Genomic DNA, 13,524 nt, shown 5'->3' on the forward strand with positions numbered 1-13,524 from the left:
AACCATTCCGTCAACCCCCCCTCCCCATTCTGAGCTGCTACCACATTTGCTCAAGTATATCTGGCCTGCATCTGAACCTGATCCCATGTCCTGCAACTTCTTCCCTTGGAAACAACAGATATGACTGGGGAAATACTGTGGTACTAGGGGAACCAATTCCCTCTGCAACTCCTGGTTCTGTTTAGGACAACAGAACAGCACAAAGCAAGGGGGGGGGGTGGAACGGGACCCACAAGGGCACGAGGTCTAGTCTAATTACCTGAAATTATTGCATCCCAGAACAACTCCCACAATGTTCTTGCCAATGTCATGCACGTCACCTTTCACAGTAGCTAAAACAATTGTGCCATGGTAGGGGTCCTGCAAGAGTTAAAACAAAATCTGCAGGATTTATGAATATTTCCCATCTGAGCAACCTGCATGGTATAAATGGCTGGTTTATTGAAGCAGCTGTTAATACCAGCTTTTTTAAAGGCAGAAACAAATATTTATGAATCACATAGCATAGTTGTTTTTTGTATACAAATATACATCTTCCTTATGAGCTTCTCATAGGCATCTATTCTAGATGGCCACTCCATCAACAGAATGCTGGACTAAGTAGACCTTTCGTCTGATACAGCTATTACTGTACTATTACTATTACTGTTACTGTTATTGTTACTGTTACTGTTCCTGTTACTATTACTGCACACATAATTTAACTAATCACAGGATGGAAGGCATAACAGAAAGAATGAGCATGGCTTCAACAAACAACCCATTTGGAGAGCTCCCTCACTGGGCACTGAAAGAAAATGTGTTCATTGAGGAGAAGTAGCTGCTAATACTTTATAGCATTCCTGTGGGGTTGTCTATAGGGTTCCTTCTTTCTCTTCTGTAATATTTAAGGGATAGCCAAGGATGTGCCCTCCAGATGTTGTTGGCTACAACTCCCATGGCCCCCAACCATTGGCCTTGCTGGCTAGAGTTTCTGCGATTAGTCCCTACATCTGGAGGACGTCAGCATTGACTACTTCTGAATTAGGCCTTTGGAAGAGACCTATTCCCCCCCCCCCCCGCTGCCCCAAGGCTGTGCTAACTCAATTCGTGCAAAACCCTTTTCAAACTGCACCAATTGATGGCACATCCAGCTGTTTAAACCTGCATCTGCCCCAATCATGCAGATGGCAAAGAGTGGGGAGTCCAGTTTTAAAAGAGACAGGGGTGCATGGATGAGGAAAGGTGAACCTCCCCTCCCGCATTACACTACTTCCCCCTCAGCACTTTTCTTTCAACAGGACTCATATTCAAAATACAATGGTGGGGGGGGGCAGAGAGGGGTAGGAATTGGGAAGTTCTGACAATGTGGCTTATTTGCCCCATAGTCCAGGGTGTGCCTGAACCCTTTTTGTTGTGCATCCGTTTTGCTTAACAAATCTGTGCCTCTAGCCCAAGTTTTATACATGGCTGAAACACACCTGGGCTCAAAACAAACAGATCTGAAGCCATGGTGTGCAATCTGGGTCTTCAAAATCTTTTACGTCACCTATAATTTTTAATAAACAAACAACAACAACAACAACACAACAGCAACAATCTTTGATGCCTGAGAAACATTGTATTTACTACAATGATTAATCTCCTCTGTCTTCCTAAAATGTAGAGGTTTGGGGAGAATTGAACATTCGAGAGTATGCCAAGTGACTGCGCCATCCAGCATTATTCTGTATTGTATTCATGAACACTCAAAAGCCTGCACAGCTGGGGCAGAAAGGCACATTCATTTAATCAAGCTGAAAGAAAACAAGTAAGTATAGTGGACCGGTCCAGCAATGATTGCAGATCTAATTGGTGATGGAAATCCTACAAACAAACAGGAATGAAGTACTGAAGGAGAAGAGGAAAAATTACCCAACCGCAGACAGTGCTGCAATGTGGACCAGGACATGCGTTTGATTTAAAGATGTCTTCTACGTAAAAACAAGACCATTTCAAGCATTAAATGAATTGGAGCATTCTAATACTGGGCAGAGAACCAAATAGCTTTCCTTTTCGATCCTGGCACAAGCCTGCAGGCACAGCCATTCATTCTAAAACATAATAACCAGTGCTCTGTATTTGCTGATGTTCTGGCACTACGGTTACTGCTCTGGGGGTAACTGCACTCCAGAGAGAAGCCATGCCAGCAGATATGTATATTATTTTAATGCAGGACAGCAGTGTTTTCTCATTGTTAATGCACACCATTTAGGGGCTAACAGAATCTCTCTCTCTTATTGTTTGCTAGCAATAGCATCCAGAATTTTCTGTAGCACCAACCAAGCAATAACACAGGATTGGCCAAATTCTGTAAACATACATACATTTCCCCATTTAAATACCAATATGCCTATAAGATAAAGACACACACCCCAGTAGAACTCCTAAGCTAGCTATCAATTGTTTTAAATGTTTCCCATAGCCTTTTTCTTTTTGGTGTTAGCTCATTCTGGTTTCTTACCCAAATGTCAAAGACAGCATAAGTGTCTCAGTTTGTTCCTAAATCCAATACAACCTTCGCAACAATTGGAACTACAAGAACAATTGCTGTCATTTAATTTTCACGCTTGTTAGGAATGAAAAATCCTGCTATAGCAACAATCCTCAGGTTCTTTCGAGCCCTATGATTATTTCCTATATGGGAGCAACTAAACACCAGTTTGACATATGCTTCCCAAGGAGGCACAGAGCTGTATGTAAAAACAGGAGGCGTTCCATTCTGGAGAGCATTTCACCATGTTGCTGTCATGTGATTAGTCTCCTCTTGGGAATCAACCTCAAGGGGAGGAAATGGTGATAGTCCAAGGCAGATGAAGCTGTGCAAATGGCTCGGCCCCTGTGCTGCCAAAAAGCACCCTCCCCACAGTAATTTTTCAGCTTAAAAGCAAACAATTGTGCTGTGTGTGTGTGTGTGTGTGTGTGTGTGTTTTTTTAATAAATCAGCCTCTTATAAATTGTTTGAATGTGCAATCATAAAAACATACACCATAAAAAGGCAGACACCAACCAGAACCACAGGAGAACAGGCAAAACGGACAAGGAGATCAGGTTTTGCTATGGGAGGTGTGTGTAGCATTTGAAGAGGAAAGATGGAGGGAAGCTGGGCTCACCCCACAGAGACAAAAAGCCATGCTTTTATATCTGTCTGCACACGCCCCAAGGTATTTGGTGAAAGTGCATCCAATGTCCAGGACAATTAGGTGCAGAGTTTATCATGATGGATCTCTGTGCAGCATTGGCTACCGTTACTTACTGGGCATCTGTTTTTATTGGGGAAAGTGTCAAAAGGCAAATTTTATACGTTACAACCAACCACCTGTTTCCAAAAGCAAATCAACTTGTCTGTTTTACAGTGATTGCTGCAACCAGCATTATATGAATACATGCCTCACAATAAACTTTGCTATAACCTGCAAGGCTCTAACACAACCATGGAAAAAAATCATTAAAGAGAATCAAACAATGTAGTGTGCAAACTTGCCTCTTCTTCTGTGGAACCTGACAATGCACGCATTTCCTCTCTTTCCTTTTCCATGAAGGGAATCAGATGACCAACAGCCTTCTTCATAACACGAGCAGATTTGATAACCTGGATGCCCAGATTCAAGGGAAGAACCAATTACAGCTATGTGTTTAGCTAAGAGTTCATTTTTAAAACAACAACAACCTCGATCCATCATGCAAATTAAACCAGACTATCAATAACCTCCAATTAAAAACACACTTTAGTATCTTCCCTATTCTCTGCTGCCTAGAAACTCCTGCACTGATCATATTAACATGCCTCCATGCTGCTTAGCCCATTCACAGATCCATCTCTATGGGCTTGCTCAATCATTGTGTTGGGCTGTTGGCCAAGAAATGTGAATCAATATCTGGATTAATGGAGTGCCATTGGACAACTGTCTGCAAATGTAAGGAGAGCCCACATCAGCTAAACTGGCCCTACTGTGAGGCACAAGTGCTTTTGAGGAACTTGTAGATAAACCTAGAAATAAATTAACAAAAATAAATAAACAACCCTTTACCTCTATACTAGGAATGAATACCAAAAAAAGGAATAGACAAATTAAATGAATTATGTTGCAGGCTGGCCTGCCAACATATAGTAGTGGATAACAGCACATCCAGAAAGCTACTAGTCTAGAAGGAATTGTTGCTCATCCTGGAAGTCTGAATATAGGAATGCCCATAGCTATTAGGGAAGATGAAAACAGCATCCATTTCACTGTTTAGGGTATGCCTAGCTTCTTGAACTGTCGAATGCTGGAGAGACCATTGATCAGTGGTATAGCACACTCTTCGCATGCAGGAGATTCCAGGTTCATTCTCTGGCATCACTAGTTAAAATGGGCTCAGTTAGCAGGTGACAGGAGAGTCACTGCCAGAAATATAGACAATGCTGTTTTGTTTTACTGCTCCACTCTGGGAGCCACCCAGAGTGTCAGGGGGAACCCAACCAGATGGGTGGGATATAAATAATTCAATTCAATACAATACAATACAAACAGTGCTTTTTTGTGGGGGGACGCAGGGATACGCTTACCCCTAAACATTTTGTGAATCTAAGTTTGGCCTGGTTGAGGGGCAGTATTTCAATATTAATAGGAAAATGAGACTATCCCTAAACATTTGTTTAAGGAAAAAAAGCACTGAATACAATACAATGCAATACAATACTAATATTAATACTAATACTAATACTAATACTAATGATGATGATGTAGTCTGATCTGGTATAAAACAACTTTTGTGTTCTACTGGTACAATTCCACTGTCTGGGGCACACCGTAGGTAGAACAGACTATTGGTCTGGTAATTAAATTATCTATAAATCATTCATTTTCGTAGATATTAATGGTTAATAGAAAATTCTCATCATTCTTCTTTACCTGTGGTAGAAACATCTTGCCAGCTCCAAAAAGATCACCAACTGTTTTCATGCCGTTCATCAGAGGCCCCTCAATTATATTCAGAGGTCTGGGATACTTTTCTTTGTTTAATCTAGCTTCTTCTGTGTCTTCAATCACATATTTATCAATACCCTGGGGGCGGGGATAGAGAGAGACATAGTATTAGTGTGCTCATGCACTGCTAAAATAAGCATAATCATATTACACTAACCAGAGTGGGGAGCTGCAGAGTCTCCGAAAAACGAGGAAAGGACAGAGGAAAAGCAGAGAGAGGAAAGTCTCCCTCCTCTTTATCTACAGCTGCTTTTGCTGGAAGTCTGCAGGGGGAAGGACTGGGTCTTCACCAGCAGACACAAACACAGCCCATCTCTATGAGGGAGTGTTACAGAGCGTCACATGGCAGCGAACAAATACAAAGTCAAAGAAAGTCATCAACGAGTAAAACAAATCAGCCACAGAAACCAAACATTATACAAGCAACATCAAATCAAGTTGAAAGCAGCAGAAAACTTTATCAGGAGTGAGTCTGACAAAACAGGAAATGAGAAGGCCACTCATAGGTATTCCAGGAGCAAGGTGGCCCGGTTCTTAATTGCCTCAATTCAAAAGGGAGGGGGCACTTCAAGCAAGGCTTCTGAAGGAAGTTTTAAAAAGTGACAGATGGTTCTTCAGTTCTTCTGCTGATACCACATCCCTCTTCACACTTGTAGCCAGAGGTACGCTCAGTAAGGCCAAGTGGGGAAAAAACCAGTTAAGCCAAAATGAGCTTAGTCGGTTGCTTTGAACCTCAGTTTAAAATCTGTACCGCTTTCTCTCCTCCTTGAGCATAAGTCTGGATTGATATTTAAGATAATTAAAAATAAAGTTGGGAAATTAGATTTTTGTTATTATAATAATAAATGGCTTCTTTAAAAAAGAAAGACAGACAGATCTGTTACACCTTTGGTGATTTTTCTCATATATGGATTTATGTTTTAATATCAGCTTTTCATTTTATATGTTATATAGCAAGAGTTGACTTGCGGCTGATACAACCTTAGAATAACATAATCTGCAAAACCATGGTAGGAGTCAGTAATCAATACATTTACAATCACCATGATTGTAAGGAGTTGTTGCAAGGTTATCTCAGGTGAGCAGATTTTCCAGATTTCATTACCTGTGAATTACAAGGTTGTGTGTCTTGCAAAGCTGGCTTGTGCAATTTTGTAATGTTGTGAAGTACATGGGTTGCATCTAACATTAGTTCTGCACAGAATGGACCCACTGAAATTAAGGGACATGACTAACTCAGGTCCTTTAATTTCAATGGATCTATCATAGTATAACTTGGTACAACCAAGAAGTGGCTAATACTCACTCATTTCCAGTCATTAAGATAAGTCCTGCCAAACACGTTTCTACCTGAATTCTATCTGTATTCCTCCTTCCATCACAAAGAAATCCCGGGAGGATTTAAGTTGGACAGGCTAAGAATATTACACTGACACCTTCCAACAACCTTCTCCTCAAATCATTCTTCAATCAAGGAATTCTACTCTTCAGAGGTTCAAAGTGCTTGGTAATAAGGAAGTATACAAAATTATAATTTAAGTAGAGTCTGTTTGAAGAGAACAGACATTGGCTTTGATATGGAAAAACACATAAAAAATCACCTTGACAAGGGCATACTCCAGTCTTTCCTCCACAGAGCCATTTCTCCATTCATCCGTCTGTACCACTTTCTTTCCACCTTGAGCATGAGTCTGGATTGATATTTAAGGTAATTAAAAATAAAGTTGGGAAATTAGATTTTTGTTGTAATAATAATAATAATAATAAATGACTTCTTTAAAAAAGAAAAAGAAAAACTTGAAAGCATTTGCCGTTTCGAATCATACAGATCATACAGCTTGAACATCATACAGCTCAAGTGGAGACTTCTGGCCCAAGGAAAAGATAAAGACTAAAAGCCTTTCCCCACCCCCAGCATTCCAGATACCTTCTGTAGATGGAAGGCTGATTGGGTGAGGACTTAAGTAGGTGGTGAATGCACAGTCTTTCATACATTGTTAAATTACAACTCATATCATCCCTGATGATTAGCAGGCCATCCTAGCTGTGAGTCCTAGAAGACCTGCTCCCTCCCTTGCAGATCTTTTTACAACTAGCCCAGGAGGGTGACTGACTCCAACTAACAAAAGCTGAGGCTGCCAAACAAGATTCTTGGGCTGACTACTTTTGTTACTGTTTGTAGTTACCTAATTCTTTTCATGCTGTAAGCCACCTTGAGCATGGCTTGAGCTATGGAAAGGCGGCATACAAATAAAATGATTGATTGTGTTCTCCTTCAAATGAATCTCAAAGCGGCTTACAAACAGAAAACAACAACAACATTCTAGAGCCTAATAGAACATTATAAGTACAGCTGAAAACATAAAATAATTAACAAATCATCAGTAAAACAATCAAAATCTATAAAACACTATTAACAAAGCAGCAACTAAAACAATAAGCTAAACATCACAATTACAGCAAAAGTCATATTATATTATTAACTAAACAATGCAGCATTTACAATCCATAAAACAATATTAAGATTAGCTAAATAGCAACTAAAAAAACAAGCTAAGCACTGTTTAGTTCATACACACTCCACGTCCCTAAGACTCATAATAGTTCACTCTATTCCGTTCATTGGCTCTGCCCCTGCATGCATTCAGGATAAGGGCTGAAGTGCATACAAACTATATATGCAAGTCTCCATCTGCATGACTGAGAAGGCTCGGAATACGAGTATTCCTGATCATATGCTCAGAACCAAGGTGCATACAGCAGCAAGGAGGAACCTCCAGCCTATGGGCCAGATCTGGCCTACCAGCCCTCTCCATCCAGCTTGCTAGGCCCCTGCTGTCATGCTGTGCCTATTTTGATCCTGAATAAAGCTTTTTCTCTGTGCGTGCTGAAAAAAGACTCCCCTTTCCCAACACACAAAGAGAAAATGATGCAAATCTGGCTATGTAGGAACCCTCTTGCACGGTCAATTCGCTTAAATGAGTGAGTGTTTATGTGTGAGAATGAAGTGTGCATGTCTGAAAATGTGATGTGCATGAGAGGGAGAGGGAATGTGATATTTGTGTATGTGAGAAAGGGTTGCATGTTCTGGCTGTGCCCACTTTGAGCATGTTGTTTCTGACTACAGTGGTACCTTGGGTTACATACACTTCAGGTTACAGACTCCGCTAACCCAGAAATAGTACCTTGGGTTAAGAACTGTGCTTCAGGATGAGAACAGAAATCGCGTAGCGGCAGCGGGATGCCCCATTAGCTAAAGTGGTGCTTCAAGTAAAGAACAGTTTCAGGTTAAGAATGGACCTCCAGGATGAATTAAGTTCTTAACCTGAGGTACCACTGTATTTCCTCTCAAGGAAATGTGACCCTCGGGAAGGTAAAAGGCTTCCCACTCCTAGCATACAGACCCTTTCAGACTTTGCACTGAATGTGTGTGGAGGGTTGGGATCAGCAGGCAAATTATTCAGTTGCCTTATGTGGCTCTCCTATACCTGACACCTGAGCAGATGATTCCCCCCACACACACACACACCCCAGCCAGACACTGTGAATCCTGGATCCCTGCCTTCCAATCGCTAACTTGTGCTCAGGATATTTTAATATAGATGTTTTTGAACCCGTGTAAACAGACAAGGCTAAAGATTGCTTTACACTAACCATTTAAAGGTATTTCCTTCTGAAGAGGCAAGACAGTGAACCATAAGTGGCTCATCAATAGAAAAAGAGATGCCTCAAGGACTGAAATTTTGGATTTTTATTTCTGGGAACTTAATTTAAATTAACTTTATCCCTGGCCAACCTAACAGTTTTATTTCAATAACCTAACAAATTAATTTGGCTTTGGTACAGTTCCTGTTGGCTATAGTTTATGTTTTGTCACGTAATGGATCACTAATGAATCAAAATCTGTACTTCATCAGTTTAAGAAAGCACCTCATTCTATACCCCTTTCAACCTCACATTGCCTAAGGCACCTTCAGAGAGAACCCAGGGAACTTTGGGAGGCTGTTTGGTGGCAGCAAGTACTTCAAACGGGGCAAAGGGGGGAAGGCAGGGTACAAGAGAGGGGTACAATCTGTTGTGGCCAGATGGGCCCATGCGGGAGTTGCTCCAACCCCCTTAATCATCCCGGTTGCCTGTTGTGAGCCTTTCAAGTTCTGTAATATCCATTTTGAGAACGTACACAGTATGCCAAGTGAGGTCCCAACATAGATTTGTATACTGTAATGGCATTATGGTAACAGCCGTTTTATTTTCAATAAGTTTCCTATTTATCCCTAACATGGAGGTTGCCGTTTTCACAGCTGCCACACACTGGGTCAACATCTCCATTGAACTTTTCACCGCAACTCCCAAAGCCTCATTCCTGGGCCAGTCATTGCCAGTCCAGAGCCCATTAACATATATATTAGAAATCTCTATCAGCCCTCTTAGGCTGGACTGAGGGGAACTGAAACTGTTCCCCTTATAGCCGGCAGAAATTAGGGTCTTTACAGTGTCCAAAACTCCAAGCACATCTCTAACAGGAGAAAAAGCAGCTTGGAAGAAGTCTGAGCTGTTTTCTCATTAAATAGGCTGGGGTTCACCAAAGGAACAGTAATTTTATTCCCTCTTTTGAGAGCTTCTAAGCATAATTATTCTTGCCTTGGGGGGGGGGAATGCTCATTTAACAAGTTACAAAATATTTACATCAAAACACACGTTCAGAAGAATCCTATGGTATAGTCTTCCTGAGTCTATACCACTTGAGAATGATGTGGGGAAATTGCATGACTGAATGCTCAAAACCTCCCTGCCTGTGTGGGTAAGCTATACTATCAAGGAAACAGATACTAGTTTAGAAAGTTAGAAGAAAAAGGCATAGTATTACTTAGGATAATATTCAAATCATACTTGCGTGCGCGAACATACACACACACACACACCCTTCTGAAATGGTATTGTCACTATGGGCTAGACATTCAGATTCTTAAGCATGTATACACTTGAATATTAAAACAGTATGCTTTAATATAACAACAGTGCACGCAGAACACAGAGACTGCATAACTATCAAATATGGTTTTCTCTAGGTATTTCTTGCTATGCTTATATCTCGCTCTTCCTTTGGAAAAATTTCCACAGGGCTGCCAGACAACTTTCCCTCCAGGCTCAGACCTGCTTATCTTTGACATATAACATTATCATCTGCCCTCAGAATATTCCCCCCACCCCCACCTCCCAATGTGATTTGGCATCTTGGCAGAAAAATTGCACCACTCACCAAGGAAGACAAATACATAAAGCATTTTTTTAAAATCCCCAAGGTTCAATGTTTGAATGCCACGGCTTGCATTTTTAAAAAAGAAAGCTGGCAATATATAAAAATTACCTGGGCGTAACGCAGAAGTTTCTCTGTGGCCTCTGGATCCTTATTCCAAATCAAATCTTCACACAACTGCAACAGCTCCTTGTGGATATCATCATACACAGGCAAGTTTCCCGCATTCACAATCCCCATGTCCAATCCATACTGACGATACAGGAATAGGAGAGGGAAAATAATGAACACTACAAAATATGTATTCTGATCAGAAGCTGTTTTGTCTAAATGCTCACATTACCTTAATGGCATGGTACAGAAAAACTCCATGCATCGCTTCTCGAATAGCTTCCATTCCCCGAAAGGAAAAAGACAGATTGGAAAGGCCTCCACTTATTTTGGCTCCAGGCAGAGTTTCCTGACAACAATAGGATAAGCAGCAAGCTCATGATAAAAACCTATTTTCATATCAGAGGCCTAAGGGCCATCAGTGAATTCATGAAGCACATCTTTGTGGTCTAAAGGACAGTAAGCTACCCAGGCACACAGCAGTGTCTGGGCACCATAGAAACAGCAGGTGAAAAACAGCTATCACTCCAGGCCAGGTTTCTCTCAAAACATAGCCTATCCCACATTCAAGGCTGTGCATTGTCCCACTTGGATTCTTTTAACATTCTATTTGCTATTCCTCATGGATAAGGTGTGAAAATCCTTGAAAACAGGAGCTGGTCAGTCTACAGATTACCATAGATAACTTGCTCATTTATTTCCCTTAAGTTAACCTTCCATTCATTAAACTAAGGAATTTCACCTCTGACTTTAAATGGCCATATTAGAGCCAGATGTATCTGCATGACTATGAGAAATATTAATCCAGTAGATAGAAGACTGTAACTAGACAGAGGAAATATGAGTTAAGAGTCCCATCTCAAGGCTCCTCCACTACAAAATTCCTAAGATGATTAATTCACAGGCTGCAGAGACAGAGGGACAGAGATCCCAACATGCTATCATACACAGATGGAAATCACTGCACATGTGCCTGCAGAGGAGCTGCAATTAGCTTACTAGCACATGCAAACAGAGCTATTTATATGAACATTGACTCCTCACATGTTAAGTTACTGTGTGCGTTTATATTGCAAAGAATTTCTACCCAGCTATTGTTGCTTGTGAAACACAAGCTGGCCAAACTGAGCTCCTTCAGAAGGAAGGGTGAGCTAAATCAAATAAATAATAGTAACAGTGGTTGCCTTTTTGGGAGATCATACTCCTTTGTCCTATATCATGATCTATCAAATCATAATATTGGCCTACCTCACAGGAGTGGTGCAGAGAAAAATAAAGGAATTCTTATCCTTGCTTTTACCCCCACCCCACCCCGGCTTTAGAAACAAGGTGCATTATAAATCCACACCAATAAAGATGGTAATAGGTAATTACTATATTTTTGCCCTTTATTTACAGGTAACATACGCACACAAGCATTTATAATAAAGTATTTGAAGGAGATCCTGTTCAGAGTACAATCAAACTAGAGACAGAATACACTGCAATAATGGAGCCTGTGCTAATTAAATGAGGCAGCTTTCACGTAGCTTGTCAAAGACCTTTTGGCTAATCTGCCAACATTTTGCTAAAATTGCCCCATTTAATTACTATAAGTATATTTACACTACAGATAATTGTCTGGGATATTTTTAGACTGATATATAATTTATAATATCTTTGCTATCCGAAGCAGGGCTGAGGAGCTAGTACAGTACAAAGAGAGCTGCATCATTCCACACAGGCCATTGCTTATTTTCTGGTGTGATCCCCTTCTCCCTCCACCACAATACTTTAAATAATAATAATAATAATCAAACCCCACCCCACTCTCCATTAAAGAACTCCCCAGACTCACTTTTATGGTTTTAGTCGCATTGATAAAGTTAATTGCATACAGATTGTGTTCCTCCATTCCAGTACCTATGGTAAGAATGTTGGGATCAAAAATGATATCGTTTGGATTAAAGCCCACTTTGTTCACTAGGAGGTTGTAGGCTCTGGTGCAGATTGCAATTTTTTCATCAGATTCAGTGGCCTGAAAAGGGGGAAGGGGGAGGGGAGGAGTGAGAAGGAAAGGTAAGCTTCCTGTCTGCAAGGTCTGACCAGTGAATCTCTTATTTTCTGTGAGTTACATCAAGGCACCAATGAGCTTATTATCTGAGTGGATGATAATTTCAACACCCCTATATCAATTCTGTTACTCAGGGGTGTATCATATTCTGTTAGTTCCTCATTTCCTGCTGGTTTGGTTCCCAGATAACATACATACCATATATTTAAAGCTCATCACTTCCCCCACTTTCCTGGGGACTGCAGTTTAAGAATTGCAGCTCTGTGAGGAGTAAATGACAGTTCAAATATTTTTTGGGGGGGAAAGACGTGCTCTTTCAGTGTGCAGTAAATGTGTGATGTGTATGCTGCCCTCCCCCCACCCAGCTCCTTTACTACTCCAGGTTGTGGATATAACAAAAATATTATGGGACCTTCCTCAAAGCCAGTAAGGTATGTTCAAGTGGTACTGACCTGACCCACTTCATCAAAAGCCATAACCACCACAGCTGCACCATATCTCTTTATCTTTCTCGCTTTTGCCAGGAAGTCTTCTTCGCCTTCCTTCAGACTGATGCTATTCACTATGCATTTTCCTTGGCAACACTTCAACCCAGCCTCTATCACTGCGAAATTTGAAGAATCGATACAGAGCGGCACCTGATACCGGGGAAGCGGGGTGGGGGGAGTGCAAATTTATAAGTTAGCATAGCTAAGTAGCTACTTTTTTCTTTGTCAACAACTAAAACATCAACAGGAAAATGTCACAACAGTGTTGATGTTTTCTAACCTGTTATGTAATTATGCATATAAAAAAGAATGTTAACAATCCACAGTTAAAAGAAACACGAAAGAATTTACATGCAACTTCCAACAGTGTGGTTTATCATCCCAGTTTGTTTCCCCTAAACCATAGATCAGACTAGCTACAGTTTCAGGTTTGAACATAACACTTTGCTTTTCATTTATGTAATACCTTGGATCCCGAATGCCTTGCAAGTCGAACGTTTTGGCTCCTGAACACCACAAACCCGGAAGTGAGTGTTCCAGTTTGCAAACGTTCTTTGGAACCCGAACGTCTGACGGGGTTTCCGACTGGCTGCAGGAGGTTCTTGCAGCCAGTCAGAAGCCGCACTT

General features: G+C 41.0%; 1 protein-coding gene across 4 annotated transcripts in view; it reads right to left on the bottom strand.

Annotated features, from left to right (window-relative positions):
* MTR (5-methyltetrahydrofolate-homocysteine methyltransferase) overlaps positions 1-13,524 on the bottom strand; it is a 63,072-nt gene that overhangs the window by 17,190 nt on the left and 32,358 nt on the right. For all 4 annotated transcript variants that reach the window (XM_081905794.1, XM_081905795.1, XM_081905796.1 and 1 more), the window contains 8 exons: positions 12,862-13,047; positions 12,194-12,373; positions 10,589-10,705; positions 10,357-10,497; positions 6,590-6,679; positions 4,914-5,066; positions 3,503-3,610; positions 260-360 (listed from right to left, as the gene is read on the bottom strand). In XM_081905794.1, the coding sequence (XP_081761920.1) occupies positions 260-360; positions 3,503-3,610; positions 4,914-5,066; positions 6,590-6,679; positions 10,357-10,497; positions 10,589-10,705; positions 12,194-12,373; positions 12,862-13,047 (1,076 nt within the window). The remainder of the gene's footprint in view (positions 1-259; positions 361-3,502; positions 3,611-4,913; positions 5,067-6,589; positions 6,680-10,356; positions 10,498-10,588; positions 10,706-12,193; positions 12,374-12,861; positions 13,048-13,524) is intronic.

Source organism: Podarcis melisellensis, assembly GCF_964234715.1.
Source record: "Podarcis melisellensis genome assembly, chromosome: 3".
NCBI lineage: Eukaryota > Metazoa > Chordata > Lepidosauria > Squamata > Lacertidae > Podarcis > Podarcis melisellensis.